The 16730-nt window shown below is 36.1% G+C and overlaps 1 protein-coding gene across 6 annotated transcripts in view; it reads left to right on the forward strand.

Moving 5' to 3' along the window:
* Positions 1-16730, forward strand: part of axed (axundead) — a 95568-nt gene that overhangs the window by 68652 nt on the left and 10186 nt on the right. For 3 of the 6 annotated variants that reach the window (XM_067787230.1, XM_067787226.1, XM_067787228.1), the window contains exons 2-3: positions 14560-15200; positions 15272-15902. In XM_067787230.1, coding sequence (XP_067643331.1) covers positions 14784-15200; positions 15272-15902 — 1048 coding nt within the window. In that variant the 5' untranslated portion in view covers positions 14560-14783. Of the gene's footprint in view, positions 1-2670; positions 2994-11007; positions 11278-14559; positions 15201-15271; positions 15903-16051; positions 16337-16730 lie in introns of those variants that run through there. The other 3 variants (XM_067787232.1, XM_067787227.1, XM_067787231.1) reach the window with 3 other exon arrangements.

Below are 16730 nucleotides of genomic sequence, written 5' to 3' on the forward strand. Positions count from 1 at the left end.
ACGCCCACTTTTTCGATATCGAAAATTTCGAAAAACCGAAAAAGTGCCATAATTCTTTACGAAAGGAGGATAAAGCAATGAAACTTGGTACGTGGGTTGACCTTATGACACAGAATAGAAAACTAGTAAAATTTTGGACAAGGGACGTGGCACCGCCCACTTTTAAAAGAAGGTAATTTAAAAGTTTTGCGAGCTGTAATTTGGTAGTAGTTGAAGATATCATGATCAAATTTGGCAGGGACGTTACGCCTATTACTATATATGTATGTTGTAAATAAAAATTAGCAAAATCGGATGACAAAACGCCCACTTAAAAAAAATTGTTTAAGTGAAATTTTTACAAAAAATTGAATATCTTTGCAGTATATAATCAAATTATGTCAACATTCAACTCCAGTGATGATATGGTGCAACAAAAAACAAAAATAAAGGAAAATTTCGAAATGGGCGTGGCTCCGCCCTTTTTAATTTAATTTGTCTAGAATACTTTTAATGCCATAAGTCCAACAAAAATTTATCAATCCTTGTGAAATTTGGTAAGGGTATCGCTTCTATGACAGTAACTGTTTTCTGTAAAATGGGCGAAATCGGTTGAAGCCACGCCCAGCTTTTATACACAGTCGACCGTCTGTCCTTCTGCTCGGCCGTTAACACGATAACTTAAGCAAAGATTGATATATCTTTACTAAACTTAGTTCACGTACATATTTGAACTCAATTTATCTTGGTATTAAAAGTGGGCGAAATCCGACTATTACCACGCCCACTTTTTCGATATCGAAAATTTCGAAAAATGAAAAAAATGCCATAATTCTATACCAAATACGGAAAAAGGGATGAAACATGGTGATTGGATTGGTTTTTTGACGCAAAATATAACTTAAAAAAAAACTTTGTAAAATGGGTGTGACACCTAACATATTAAGTAGAAGAAATTAAAAAAGTTATGCAGGGCGAAAATCAAAAGCCCTTGGAATCATAGCAGGAATACTGTTCGTGGTATTACATATATAAATAAATTATCGGTACCCGACAGATGATGTTCTGGGTCACCCTGGTCCACATTTTGGCCGATATCTCGAAAACGCCTTCACATATACAACTAAGGGCACTCCCTTTTAAAACCATCATTAATACCTTTAATTTGATACCCATGTCATGCAAACACATTCCAGGGTTATCCTAGGTTCATTTTCCTACATGGTGATTTTCCCTTATTTGAAAAAGGATGAAGGAAAATCGTTCCAAAAAACGTCACCATTGGATATGGAATCAAAAACTACTTATAAACCATCTACGAAACCTTACGAAGCCAACGCAGCTAAGCTCTCAGCTGAGTATGTAATGTTCGGTTACACCCGAACTTAGCCTTCCTTACTTGTTTTAGTTGATCGTTGTTTTGTTCTAGATGTGCGATATCATCCCGACAAGTTAAACTCTCCGTTATGGTGTGGGTGTGGGTGTATGTGTGACTGATTCAAATAACACCAGCAAATTTACGTTTACTAATTGGCAACGAATGTGGGAGTTCTGGAATTTCTGAATGTTACCTCAGTCTTTGAAGAAACTCGCAATACATATTCAACTCCCAAAATGCAACATCTATTCATTACCCGATGAGCACAGTAAGAAAGAGAACCCGCAAATCCTATTAGTTTCAAACCATCGATATAAACGTTTGTCAAATCATTCGCATTTTTTCACCAAGATTCCTATCTAAGCGCAGGCCCATGCGCTGATTATGTAGGGTGTGCGTTTAATGTTAGATTACGTAATACTATAATGACGGTACGGGCTGCACTCAATGTTCCACGAAATGTTGAGTCTCGTCGAAGTCGTTGTGTCGCTGTGTACGTGGCCATTAGGTTCATTGATGGGTAGAATATGGAAGATTGACATACGCTGCTGCAGTCGGGTTGGTTTTAAACACTCCCCTTAAAGTGTGAAATAGGTAGTGCTGGGTAAAGGGTAAAAGCAAGTGAAAGGGAAGAAGAGAAAATTTAGAATAGGGAGAGGAGAATGGATAATAATAGTGGTCTATACTTAATCTTGAAATTATTTTAAAGTTATTTTAAAGGTAAGCTCAAATTCGGAAAGGACAACGTCCGTCGAATGTGGTACTGTTAAGTTATAAAACTTAAAAGCTCCTCGTTAACTTATCACAGTTAGGTATAAAAAGATAAAACTAAAACAAAAAGTTAAAACAAATATTATTAATTATTAGGTTCAGTAGCATTACCGGTACTAAACACACAAACAAACAGAAAGAGGGAAACATGTTAATGTAGGCCTAAGAATTTTGCGTTCAAAAATTGAATATTATATTAATCCGTAATCATATTCGCATCGTCATTTCTAATAAACAAATACAAACACTAACACTACAGCAGTATCTACTATGTATGTGTGTGCATAATGTGGGTAATAACTTCGCAAAGCCAAGAAGTAAATAAAATAGAAGTATTTGTCGAATTCTCGCGCCTTCTGAGGGTGGGCATTTCGATATTTAGCTCTAAATTGTTGCTAAAACCGTAAACAGATCAGACGACAGTTGAAGTTCAGAATTTGTATCGAGCAGATCGATGCACGCGACTAAGCAAAAACAAAAAACTTTTTTTTAAAGTGTGACTAAAATTAAAAAATTTGTTTGCAAAAGAAAATAAAAATAAATGAGTGAAATACTTATTTGTGTAAAATGCAAATTAAAGCATGAAACTAAAGTAGTTAAATTATGAGTTCATTTATCAAAGAACAAAAAAAAGTACAAATATATTGTGTGCACATATATGTACATACATACATTTGTCTTTATTTAAGTTAAAAAGTTCAACGCTATTTAAGCGTAAATTAAAAAAAACGAACAGTTTCGTGGTGTGAAAATTAAGAAAAAATTGTTAACATAAAATTCACCTCGTATAATATCATCTCACAAAGCGCACCGGTCGTTTAATCGTTTGATCTGAAAGCGTTTTCTACTTTATCCTTCCAACATAGTAGGTGACTGCCGATAAATGAGTTGTTTATTTTGAAAGTAGTCCGTTTTTAAATAAAATAATAAAAAAAATTGTAAGTTAAACGGTTTTATTGAAAACAATACATACATGAAGAAATAATAATACTAAAAGCTAGAAAATAATTAGGTAGGTCCTAGGTACTAGTCATCACACTCCTCATCAATCTAGGGCGTTGATCAGACAATTAAATGTAAGCGTTAGGCGCGTGAAATTTCTAAAGATGTGAGGCGTAACATATAACCTTATTGATGTTCAGTTGGTCTTATATATTACTATCAATAGAAATTTGACGCGTCCAACGCTTTTATTTAATTGTCTGATCAACGCCCTAGATTGATGAGGAGTGTGGTGACTAGTACCTAGGACCTACCTTATTATTTTCTAGCTTTTAGTATTATTCCCACGCAGTATTTAGGTGATGAAGTTTTGAATTTCCCTACATATCAATATAATTTGATTACACTTTCTGACTAAATATTGAGTTATCATATAATTGAACAAAAGAAATAATGAATACTTTTGATAATCAAAAACTAAATTTTCAATCACATTTTGGAATCATATTTGAATCAAATGTGTTTACTTTAGGTGATCAAAAATTTGTAATCTTTTTTCATTCAGCTTTCTGAATCTTTTCTGACTATCTTGGTTGACTGAATAATGCATTTGGTACTTGTTAAAATTTTACTATTCATTGAAGATCTTGTTTTTTGCACATACTCACATTTTCTCAATCATGAAGTTCAGAAAAAATATATTAAAAATTTACTCTTCAAGACAAGAAATAATGTAAATACTGCTCCTAAAAAAAGATGTCCCCAACCATTTTTCCACCTTCGGCTTCCCAGAAAATACAAATTAGACAATACAAAGGTTGTGAACCCCAGGTAAGTGAAACTCTCTTGACATATGTATGTATGTACCTTGATATGGCTTCAACATCCCGTACCATATCGTATTTCAAGATGCTGACGATCATAGTTGATGCTGGATGTTGTAGGCGAGGTGTATACCGGTCAAGTTTGTTTGCAAGTGACCTGTGTTTCAAATAGCTCACTTCCGCATTTTTTCTTCCCCTGATGAAATAAGATTATTATGTGGTATCTTATTTTGAATGAGATATGAAGAATAAATGCATCGTAATCACATTCAAAAATGATTCAAAAATCTCAACCAAAACGATTGAAATATGTTCACGAATATGATTAAAAAATGACTGTGAAAATCATTCAAATATTACTCTAAAACAATTAAAGCTCAATTTCACAATGATATCAAATATGAACAAAAAGCGTTTAGAAATATGAATCATAAATGATTATTTAAGAATAATCACATTTATGGTACATTTTCGAACAGGAAATGCTTTTAAATTTGAACGCTTTTAATCATCTTGGGGTATGATATCTGAATATTTTTTGATCAAAATTTTCAAAAAATTCTGGCTGGGATTATTATTTCATGTAAGTATTGTTTTCAAAAAAACCGTTTAACTTAAAATTTTTTTAAAATTATTTTATTTTCATGTTTTTAGTCTTTATTTAATTGCCTATTATTTCTCATTCTATTTAGTTCATTTAATGACTCATTATTACAAGGACTCTTTCCTGACAATTTGTTACAATCTAAGTCGTCAATACATAATCCTTCCAAAGACTTTACTCTACTCTGCGCCACGTATGCTTGTCCCTCCTCGCACTCCAAAATATTTTGATGTCACTTCTTCCGAACTGTATGTAATATTTGTTCCAAATATAAACCAAATCGGACCACAAATACGATTTTTTGAAATATTTCGATTCATGCTCCACCTATCGGAGTTTTTATTTCTTATTATTGTATTGTCATCGGGTTCTGAATTTTATTCCAAGTTTCAAGCTTGTAGCTTATCGGGAAGTTACTTAAATTTCAATTACACAATTCGTTCACAACGGCCGTGCATCCGTGCGGTCGGCCTGTCAAGTCAAGCTAAATAAAACTGTTTAAAAAAACGGAGTTAATGATAACAATAATCACAATCCTGTATAATCTTTTCTTAAAAACAATTTAAGTCTAGTATCATTAAAATCGCTATGATTTCGGGGACTTGAAAATTACTTAGCTAACAAAATCCAAAAATTATTTTGAAACTGGTTTAAGTCCACTGAAATAAAACTTATTATTTAATATTTATTTAGAATTAATTATAATTAATTATTATCTGGAAGAAGCAATTCATAAAAGATTAAAAACCTCTAGTGGCGAACCTGTAAATTGGCTAAGAAGGATACGTTGAATGCGATTTATAAAAATGCATCCTATAAAATGCTTTAAAAAGAATCTATGGAAGTGGATAAAGAGTTCAAAATACTTGATTTATTACCTTGTTAGGGAAGACCAAGGAACTTCAACAGAATAAAATTAACACCATTATACAAAAATGTACGTCCCATTTCAACTCCTAAGTATAAGGATATGATGAAGTTACTAAGGTATATACAACCAATGCACCATGAATATTTTAACAACCTCACACATAATCTAAATGAGGAGAAATAATATGACAAAATCTTCAATAATATCCTTAATGAATAAATGAATGTAAATTTAAATTTTTAATAAATGAATTAATATTTATTTTTAAAAACATTTTTTTAATTACATAACAAAAAATCTGTATCTAACTTGAAAACTTCCCTATTTATTTTAAAGCTATTACATTCGTCTACATCAAAGATAAAATATTTACAATTTCTATTATTTAATTTCTTAAAAATAAGTGGACTTATTCCTTTTCACAAACAAAAAAGTCATTTTATTAATTTTGAAAGTGGTTTAAGTCCATTTTACGTTCTGTAACACAACTTATTTTTATAGTAAAGTTTGCAAAACATATTACGTTATATATTCTAATATGTTTAAGGTCACAAAGCCATAAAAAAATTTAATACTACTTAACAATATTTTTGAAACAAATCAAACTTGGACAGGACTTGTTCCTTAAATGCTTCAATATAAGAAAAAATGAACTTAAACCACTTTCAAAATAAACGACTCACATTACCTCCTAGGCAGAAGCGTCTTCGTTCAATCGTATTACATGAAACGTACTCGCTGAGCTTAACTCGCTCGCACCATTTAATTTTCCCGGTATTCGCCATCGGCAAGTGCCAGCGTATATATATCCCTGGGAGAACTTAACCCTCAAATACACCCAGTGACGCTTCATCAGTAGATGTTTTTAGTGGCCTAACTTATACCCCATATGTGTAAAAGAACTTGTACGGTTAGAGAAATGTAGAGTGAAGTGCGGAAAACTTTGCATTAAAACAAGCTGATTGTCAAAACCAAGGTTAGGTTAGGTCGGACTGGCCAGTCAATAAAGAATTTGTTTTACGACCAAAATAGCTCCGCCATCTTGGCAAATACTGGAAGGTTTTAAGGAACTAAACCAATTGCTGCCTCGATGTCTGGCAACTCTGCCCCCCTCTAGTAGCTGGAGCCTTGACTTCGTGAGCACAGGACGCGAACACAATATGTGCCAGACCGTTTCTTCCTGCAACCCACACCCCCTACATCTGCTGTTATTCACAAGGCCTATTTTATAAGAATGTTGAGCCAGAAGGCAGTGTTCCGTTAGAATGCTCATCGTGAGCCCTAAAGCTTCTCCCTTTTGGGATATAAGCAATTTCGTCAGACTAACGTCGTAGGACTTGCATATGACCTTAGAAATATCGCAGACCCACGCTTGCATCCACGCCTTGCCTGCTTAATGGATCATATGCAACTGCTGTCTCCTTTTAATTTCTCCCAAATGGATTGGGTCGTCTGCCATCGATTTTTCGAGTGCTACCGAGAACTCAGTATAAATGTAAGGTGCGTCCTGAGCGAAGCCCCTACAATGATTCCTACATAGCCCATCAATATATATATGATATGGCTATATACATATGTACATATTGACGCGACTGCAGCTAAAGCACACTCGCATCAGAATTTCTGCTCCTTTCTTGACGGTTACAATGTCCACCTGAAACTAATTACAATTATCAACTTATTTCTGGATCGACCCAATGAATATCAAATTCGACCTCCTCCGTTAATTTGGAAACATCGGCCATACGGCATGCACGCAAGCTGCTCCGAGGCCATAAAGCTTAAGGTAGTTGTAAACCCTATATTCTTGAACATTAAGTCTGCAGGCAGGATGTACAGAACGGCATGCAATGCTGCTGTCGGGGTGCACTGTTTTGAGTGGCTGTTCACTCGATCCCATAAGCACAGGCATATACCTCACGAAGTGGCTGATCCTGATCCATCAAAGAATTGATTGTTGGCAAAGATTTGCCACTTATGATTACTGAAAAGTCGTCTGCATACGCCATGAGCTTGACAGATCCCATGTGCTTATAATAGAGCTTATCCAATTCGTTGGGGCTTGTTACACTTCAATATAGGTAAGGCTGTTCATGATTGCTCGTTTCAAGTAATTGTTAAAATCCCCGATAATGTCTAGAAAACACCTATATTCACACCATATTCCTGCGGTTCAGTGGCTTTTTTAATGCTCATGACCACCCTATGCAACGTAATATCGACTGGTATAAGTATGGTCTAAGCAGAAAGTCTAGTTCATATTTGACTCCACATATATATAAAAACTCTAGGGTTTTGAGTGGAAAAAATTCAAACTAATTGACCTAAAGTCTTTCGGATGCAGATTACTTACGGGTTTTCCCCGATTTCGTTTTGAAGACTACTCGAGTCGTTCTCCTAGAGTGCGGAACATGGCTCAGTTTTATGCAACTCTCAAACATTGCCATTTTACAATGTTTCCACCTGCCTTCTGCAACATAGTGGAGAATATTCCATCTGATCCTACCGATTTGAATTTGGCACAAGTTTTTATCGACTATTCAACTTTGGTATTTACCAATCCTGGTACTGCTTGCTCCGTATATGGAATGTAGACGTTATTGCACAAGTCTTCCTCATCATCTCCCGATGGGAAGTGTGTGTTGAGTAGCGCCTCAAGATACTTTTTACTAATGCATGACCATTGCCCCTCATCTTTTTTTATCGCTCCTTGTATCTCATTTAGATGGGACTTTTCTCAATCTCAACAACTTTTTGTTTGTGTGATTAACCCAATACATTCTCATATTGAGCCATCTCTCCCTGAATATCATTGATTTTCGATTCATTTTAGTTCCGTTCATGTTTGAAATGGGTTTGAGGAAATGAAACTTCTCAATTTGAGTTGGTGATGCATTTGGGAAACAAAGTTTGAGATTTGATGATAAAAATAGTTTTCAATTGCAGCTCAAATTGATACTTTTTGTCACAGAACTTACTGTTCTATCTAATTGAATCCTCTTTTATTTTGAAGTTACCATAAAAACCATTATCTTTATTTTAAAAATTTTGAGTCCAACGCTTATGCAGCATTACTCACGTGTCAATTAAATTGATTGCTTGAGAATATATTAATTAAATGTGTCCACTTTTCTTAACAGTCAATAATTAGATTTGATTTTAAGTATTAATTTATGATTAAATAGACAAGTCTTAAATATGTACAAAGAGATTTCTTTTGGCAAGTTCAAGCATTAGGGTGGGAATACAAAAATCTCGTCGTTTTAGTATATGAAAATATTGGTCAAAACATCTCAAATCCTCTAAGCCGAAGTATTTTTATACTCAGCTCAGTAGAGCTCACAGAGTATATTAACTTTGTTCGCATAACGGTACAACGTAACGGCATAAACTAATCGAGATAGATATAGACTTCTATATATCGAAAGTGATCTGGGCGAAAAAAGAAATTCATTTAGCCATGTCCGTCCGTCCGCCGCGGTCCGTAAACGCGATAACTTGAGTAAATTTTGAGGTATCTTAATCAAATTTGGTACGTATGTTCCTGGACACCCATCTCAGATCGCTATTTAAAATGAACGAAATCGGACTATAACCACGCCCACTTTTTCGACATCGAAAATTTCGAAAAACAGAAAAAGAGCGATAATTCATTATTCACTATTTATCTGAACTCACTTTATCTTGGTATTAAAAATGGGCGAAATCCGACTATGGCCACGCCCACTTCGAAAAATGAAAAAATGCCATAATTCTATACCAAATAAGAAAAAAGGGATGAAAAATGGTGATTTGGATTGGTTTTTTGACGCAAAATGTACATAACTTTAGAAAAAACTCTGTAAAATGAGTGTGACACCTACCATATTAAGTAGAAGAAAATGAAAACTACTATTCGTGGTATTACATATATAATAAATTAGCGGTACCCAACAGATGATGTTCTGGTTCACCCTGGCCCTATTTTGGTCGATATCTCGAAAACGCCTTCACATATACTACTTAGGGCTAATCCCTTTTAAAATACTCATTAACACCTTTCATTTGATACCCATGTCATACAAACACATTCCAGGGTTACCCTAGGCTCATTTTCCTACATGGTTATTTTCCCTTATTTTTTGTCTCCAAAGCTCTCAGCTGAGTATGTAATGTTCGGTTACACCCGACCTTAGCCTTCCTTACTTGTTTTGTTAAAATATTTCTAAAATATGTATAGTTTTCTTGGAAGCGACAATTATATACCCAGTTCTAAACTAGTAATGCTATGTGATGTATAACACCTGTATGATCACAAGCAAAGTAATAGTGGGACTTTTACCAACAGCTGCGAACACAAAAATAAGCAGCAGTGCCAATTTTTACCAATTCTTCAATAGAATTCTCGAAGACCAGAGAGTACTTAGATTATGGAGGGAACACTACTCTCCTCTTCTAAATGAAGAAAACGGAAACAGCGATGTACCGCCCAGGGGTGGTGAGCCTGATCCCGCAATCGATGATAATGAAATTAATGCTTGCACACCCGATTATGACAAATTCAGAAGAGCAATAGCCAGATTATAAAAAAGCAAAGCCAAGGGCGGTGATGCATTGCTTGCGGAGCTATTCAAATACGGCGGCGAGGAGTTGGTAAGGCGCATGCATCAGCTTATTTGCAAACTATGGTCGGACGAGTGCATACCCCACGATTGGAATGTAAGCGTTCTTTGCCCAGTCCACAAGAATATACCAAGTTGTAAACAAACGCGAGATCAGCGTTCTCATTATCGCATATGGTCCTGTCAAGTGTATTGTGCGAAATATTGCAGCACACCGTGAATCGGCTGCTTAGACCTTACCAGTGCGGCTTCAGACCTAAATCGACCAGATTTTCACTATGCGCCAAATCTTGGAGAAAAACTCTCAAAAAAATAATTTACCCATCACCTCTACGCCGATTTTAAAGCCGCCTTCGTCAGAACGTAAAGGAGCTGCCTATATGCTGCTTTGAATTTGGTTTCCCCACAAAACTTATACGGCTGTGTAAAATGACGTTGAGCAGCAACATCAACCCAGTCAGATTTGGGAAGGACTTCTCCAAGCCGTTCGAAACTAAACGAGATTTCCGACAGGGTGACCCCCTATCATGCGGTTGCTTAAATTTTATTATGGAGAAAATAATACAAGCTGGTTAGCTTAACTTCTCTAAAATAATATTCTTTAAAAGCGCGCTCGTAAGCTGACGACATTGATATTGGCCTTAACATCAGCGCCGTAATTTCTGCTTACTTAAAACTGAAAAAAAGCGGAAAGATGGATGATGGCTATCACTCATTCCAATGAATGCTACTTTGGACTAGGCAGGCAATTGAAAAGTGAAGAAGCGAATGGCGCGCCTATTTGGACAACCATAACCGTTTAAACGGTTAAGCATCAATTAACTTAGTAAATAAGTTTTGTAGCCCCATTAACTTTAGTTCAGAAAAGTTATATGTCTCCCAAAAATCGCATTGGTTTTTGGCAATTTTTTTTCGAAGGACGGTTTAAGACTCTCTTTCGTACGAAGGTATTCGTTAATGAATTATCACGATCTTTCCATTTTTTAAATTTTCGATATTGAAAAGTTGTCTTTTTTCAACGCTGTGTCGAATATTAGCACAACAACATTAAAGCAAGCAGCCACACATATATACATGTAAGCACCAAAGCAAGCAGCCACACAAACACGTAAACAGCGAAGCTAAGAGCGAAGAAAAAAAAAGAAACAGTCACACATCATGTAAAAATCACCTAAGAGCAGATGTTATTATTTACACATAGACACGCATATTACTAGAAGACCAACGTAAACATCAGATACAGAAGTGGGCAAAAAATAAGGAGCTGTTCGAGAAAAGTCTAGGAGAAATAGCAGAACGAGGCAACTGTGAGTATAAAAGCAACTCAAGCTGAGGAATAATCAATTAGTTTGATTTTAACACGCTATAAGTGAAGTGCGCGGGTATTGTAGTTATGAAGTACTACTACTACAGTAGAGTTGTAAATAAAGAACATTTTGCTATACTGAATATTTGAGTTATTTATTCGAGAGTTCAGCAATTCGAACTATAACAGAAGGTGGAGAGTAGTTAAGCATTCTTAAAATTCGCTACAATACCAATGCGTTATATATGTTATGGAGATATCTCCATTTGTAATTTAGGCGAACAATCCGATTAATTTTTTTTCATATAGAGGGTGAGGCACGCTAATGTACATATGTATGCTATGCATAACTTTTTATGTCCATATATAGAGATATAAATCGATGATGAATCGTTAAAATTTTGCATTGACAAGCTGTTATCACAAAAGTGCGTTCGTTTACATTTCTACATACATACGTCATTTAGGCAGTATACACATATACATACATATATTAACAAATTGATCTTATCATATTTATACTTTTTATGCACAAACTTAAAAAAAAAACACTTATATTTATTATGAAGAATTTCACGTTGATTGAGGATTATCACAATTTCTTTCATAAAATATGCACCTAGCCAACAGCAAGATGTGACTGAAACAAACATGAGAACTACCGGTCAGTTATCCCGTTAAGTTCAATAACTCACTCACAAGATTAAAAAGGATTCAAGAAGTTTTAGAGGATACATACCGAATTAGTACTCCTTGACCTAGAGTTCTTCAAATTTAGTTACCATTGCCCAACCCTGGATTGCTTTGGCATTGCTTCAGAGTGAATCTCCATATTTCTAGTTATTACGAGCCTTTTGCATTTCCCGCCTACGGGTCCCGATGTTTCCTCATCCTGGGTGTGATTTTTGAGAGGTTGCTATTGTTGTTGTTGTTGTTGTATTAACGATAAAGACACTCCACGAAGACTTTGGGGAGTGTTATCGGCGTTGATGGTCCTTTGCCCGATATAGATCCAGTACGCTCCAGTAACAATGCACCATTAAGGTACTAGCCCGATTTATATGACCACATTAAACCTTCAAGCCATCCCTCCCTCCCCAACCCCTAGTTCCATGAGGAGATTGGGGTTGCCAGAGCCTCTTCTGGTTACTGACGAGGTCTACTTTATGAGCAAGTGATGATAGAAGGCAGTGCTCAGTTAGTATACCTATCATAAGCTTCGTAGTATACCCATCATAACTTCGTAAATCTAATATCGTAGGATTTTCGCGCGATCTTAGAAATTATATAGCTCCACGCTTGAGGTGCTGAGGCAAATGCATGAGGCTCTATTTTGGTGGGGAATATTTGCTAGTAGTAAGTAGCGCAAGTATGCCTTTGAAGTTTTTAGGCGACGGAAAAGCCTGGTGACCAATTGTATGTGATATGAATAAATATATGTGCTGGGTGCCTCCAATGCTACAGCTACGCAAATGATCTGAAGTAGGTGGATAATCAACGGAAAGTAGCTTCGGCTGCGAAAATCCGATCAAAGACTTAAAAGTTGTTAGCACTGGGAACAGGATGCCCTTAGAGCTTTTCCCAACCTGCTTTTGGCATAAGCTCTTTGGAAGTTTGTGGGGTCAATGATTGATATACAGATGCGAGAGAGTTTTTAATTGGAATGTACATATAGTTAAGTTCCAATTAGGAATATAATCGTTACGAACAGCCATCCTAAGCTCTGATATCTTCTCCGCTTTCGCGTTAGCGCAATTACGTCTTCTTTCTAATAATCTGTCTCGGGGGCATAAAATGTTAAAGCTGTAATCTAAATATCAGTTAACTATCTCTTTAAAAGCCTTATAGTTCCTCTTAATACATGTTCTCCTTATGTGAGCGATTCAAAGATAATGCGGTGCTGCCACACATCGACGCATATCTATTACAACAAAGAGTCATCAAAGCTATGCTCCCCAGGATTAATTACTACCTCGAACTGCTAACCGAATGCAGAGTGGAGCAGTTGGCAGCCTCATTTTTACCCGCAGCGAAGAAGACTGAGCTCAAATGCTGCGACTATTTCAGAACCACCTACTACTGAACTCGTCCATAAGGTCTGAAAAGGGAGACAATGGCTATTTCGTGGGACATGACAATGTTGCATGTGTCAATTGAAAGCACTGCGAGGGGACTGAATTGGAATTGGTACTATCTCTTAATGCTATAGCTCTGTACTAGTTCTAGCACAATTCTCTGCAGGGAACATACAAGCCATTTGTTTCGTAAATATTTATTTCTGGCAAGTAATGTTTTTATAATCCCAATATGTTTTTAAACGGTTTTATTGAGTTTGACTTGACAGGCAGGCCGCACGGCCGCATGCACGGCCGTTGTGAACGAATTTTGTAATTGAAATTTAAGTAACTTCCCGATAAACTTAGAATATAGTTCAGAACCCGATGACAATGCAATAATAAGAAAAAATCGCCGCTAGGTGGCGCAAGAATCGAGATATTCACAAAAATGTATTTGTGTATGTGTGTATAATACATACAAGAATAGAAAGCGACCTATGAAAAAGAATCGCCGCTAGGTGGCGCAAAGATCGAGATATTCAAAAAAATTGTAATTGTGGTCCGATTTGGTCCATATTTGGCACACATAATACATACACGAATAGAAAGCGAGTCTTTGAGGAGGCACACGCATACGTGGCGCAGAGTCTCGAGTAAAGTCTTTGGAAGGATTAAGTATTGAAAACTTAGCTTGTAACAAATTGTCAGGAAAGAGTCCTTGTAATAATGAGTCACTAAATGAACTAAATAGAATGAGAAATAATAGGCAATTAAATAAAGACTAAAAACTTGAAAATAAAATAATTAAAAAAAATTTTAAGTTAAGCGATTTTATTGAAAACAATACTTACATGAAATAATAATAATACTAAAAGCTAGAAAATAATTAGGTAGGTCCTAGGTACTAGTCATCAGTCAGACAATTAAATAAAATGGTTGGACGCGTCAAATTTCTAGTGACAGTCATATATAAGACCAACTGAACCTTAATCAGGTTATGCCACGCCTCACATTTTTAGAAATTTCACGCGTCCAACGCTTTTATTTAATTATCTGATCAATGCCCTAGATAGATGAGGAGTGTGATGATTAGTACCTAGGACCTACCTAATTATTTTCTAGCTTTTAGTATTATTATTATTTCATGTATGTAAGTATTGTTTTCAATAACACCGTTTAAGTTAAACATTTTTTTTAAATTATTTTATTATTTTATTTATTTCCAGATTAAGGTTAAGTATGTGAATAAACACTGCCTGCAACTCCACGTTAAATTCATTCAAAACAATCTTGCGGATAAATATCTTCTACTTCAACTAAAAATTGTCGCATAAACTTTCAAGCAAAGGAGTAACTGAAGTTAACGCAGTTTAAGTACCCTACCATCTCGAGCTTCCAGCATTCAGTGCAGCAGCACTTTTCATCCCCATATAAGCCGCAGAGTGGTGAAATGGTATTGCCATTTGGCTTGGCCTCGGATGGTCAAAACGTAGCTGGCAATCAAAACATGATCACACCTACAGCACCACCTGCATTCTTAATGCATGGACATACAAATGTCTCAACTGTTGTGCCTGTAATACCGAGCCCCTACATCGATTTTATTGTTGTGAATGGTGATGATCGTTATATGATACGATGTGAACGTAAAGCCGTGCTAGAGAATAGTGTAGAATTAGCTAAACTCATACGAGCCGGACCAAATAGCGGACGTAAAGGCGATAATCATTTTCAGATATTGAATGTGGATAAGAATGACTTTGAATTGGTTATACGATTTTTAGAGACTAAATTTGTACGTTATCGAGATCATCTGCATATACTAAAAATACTCGAATTGGCTGATCGTTTCAATTGTCCCGATTTGGTGAGTTTCTTACTAATTTCAATTATTCCACTTTACTTGAAGAGCTTTTATTATATCTCCCATTTTATAAGGTCATCCATTGCATACGTGAATTGGATTTACAATTAACCAGCGCAGTTGTTATCGATATTTTTCGTTCGCTGTGGTTCTATCAAAGTATTTCGGTGCCAAATCAACATCAACTGGGTACAGTTATAACCTCGCAAGATAATTTTGTTAATAAAAAATCGAAACGTAAATCTACAAACCCACCGCCTCTAACAAATACGACTAGTGGCTCAGCAAGTGGCGCTGGTGGTGATAATACGACAGATATTCATCCTAATCCCTTCACAGCCGAAGAATATGGCATGGCTTTGCTCAATAATTCCCTACAATTAATCGATATGCATGCCCAACTGGTATTGACCAAACAACAAATCAACGAATTACGATTTGAAGAATTGGAAATGATTGCCAAACGTGATGCACTGCAACTTAGCTCGGAATTGGTGCTCTTCAATTGTTTAGCTGATTGGAGTATAGCCGAGTGTCAACGCAAAAAACTCGATCCAACAGCAGAAAATAGGCGACGAGTGCTGGGACCTCTCTGTTATGCGCCACGTTATCTACTAATGAGTATGGGTGAATTTCGTAAGGCTTGTGATCGTGTGGAATTATTAGATCCGGTGGAAGTATCGCTTGTGAGTGACGCAATCGAAGGTGAGTAGAGCAGTTGCAGTACAGGAACTGAATTTGCTAGTTTGCACATGTATAGTAGAAGGCCATTTGACAACTAATGTTGTTCTTGTTTTCTCGGGAACGATTTCTTATGACCACATACGACCTTCTACAACCTTCCCACACCCTAGATCCATGATGAGTTCGATGTCGCCAGATCCTCCGCTGTTAATGAAACAGGATTCACCAAGGATAGGTGAGGTTGACAATTGGATTTGGGGAAGTTATATATTGCGCTGGCAACCTGAAAGGGTTGCGATACACAACCCCTTAAATGTATTTGGTATTTTAGTCGCCTCTTACGACAGGCATACCTACCGCGGGTATATTCTAAGCCCCTAAGCCGCTGGGGCCACTTCCTAAGGGCACATTGAATGGTTAAAAATATTAATGCTGTAATGACTTAACCCTTAAGTAGCTCGTGTTTTTAAACGGTTTTATTTAGCTCGACTCTGTGTAGCCGAACGCGTCAAATTTCTATTGATAGTCGTAAGTAAGACCAATTTAACCTTAATCAGGTTATGCTACGCCTGACATTTTTAGAAATTTCACCCACACAATTGTCTGATCAACACCCTAGATTGATGAGGAGTGTGATGACTAGTACCTAGGACCTACCTAATTATTTTCTAGCTGTTAGTATTATTATTACTTAATGTAAGTATTGTTTTCAATAAAACCGTTTAACTTAAAAATAAAGGCTTTGTCGGCTAGATCATATTATGCAATTGGACGAAGACGATTCGGTCAAGAAAGTTTTTCGCACGACACCCATATTTGGAAGCATAGGATAAATTATCGCGAAATGGT

Source organism: Eurosta solidaginis, chromosome 5 (genome assembly GCF_040869045.1).
Source record: "Eurosta solidaginis isolate ZX-2024a chromosome 5, ASM4086904v1, whole genome shotgun sequence".
NCBI lineage: Eukaryota > Metazoa > Arthropoda > Insecta > Diptera > Tephritidae > Eurosta > Eurosta solidaginis.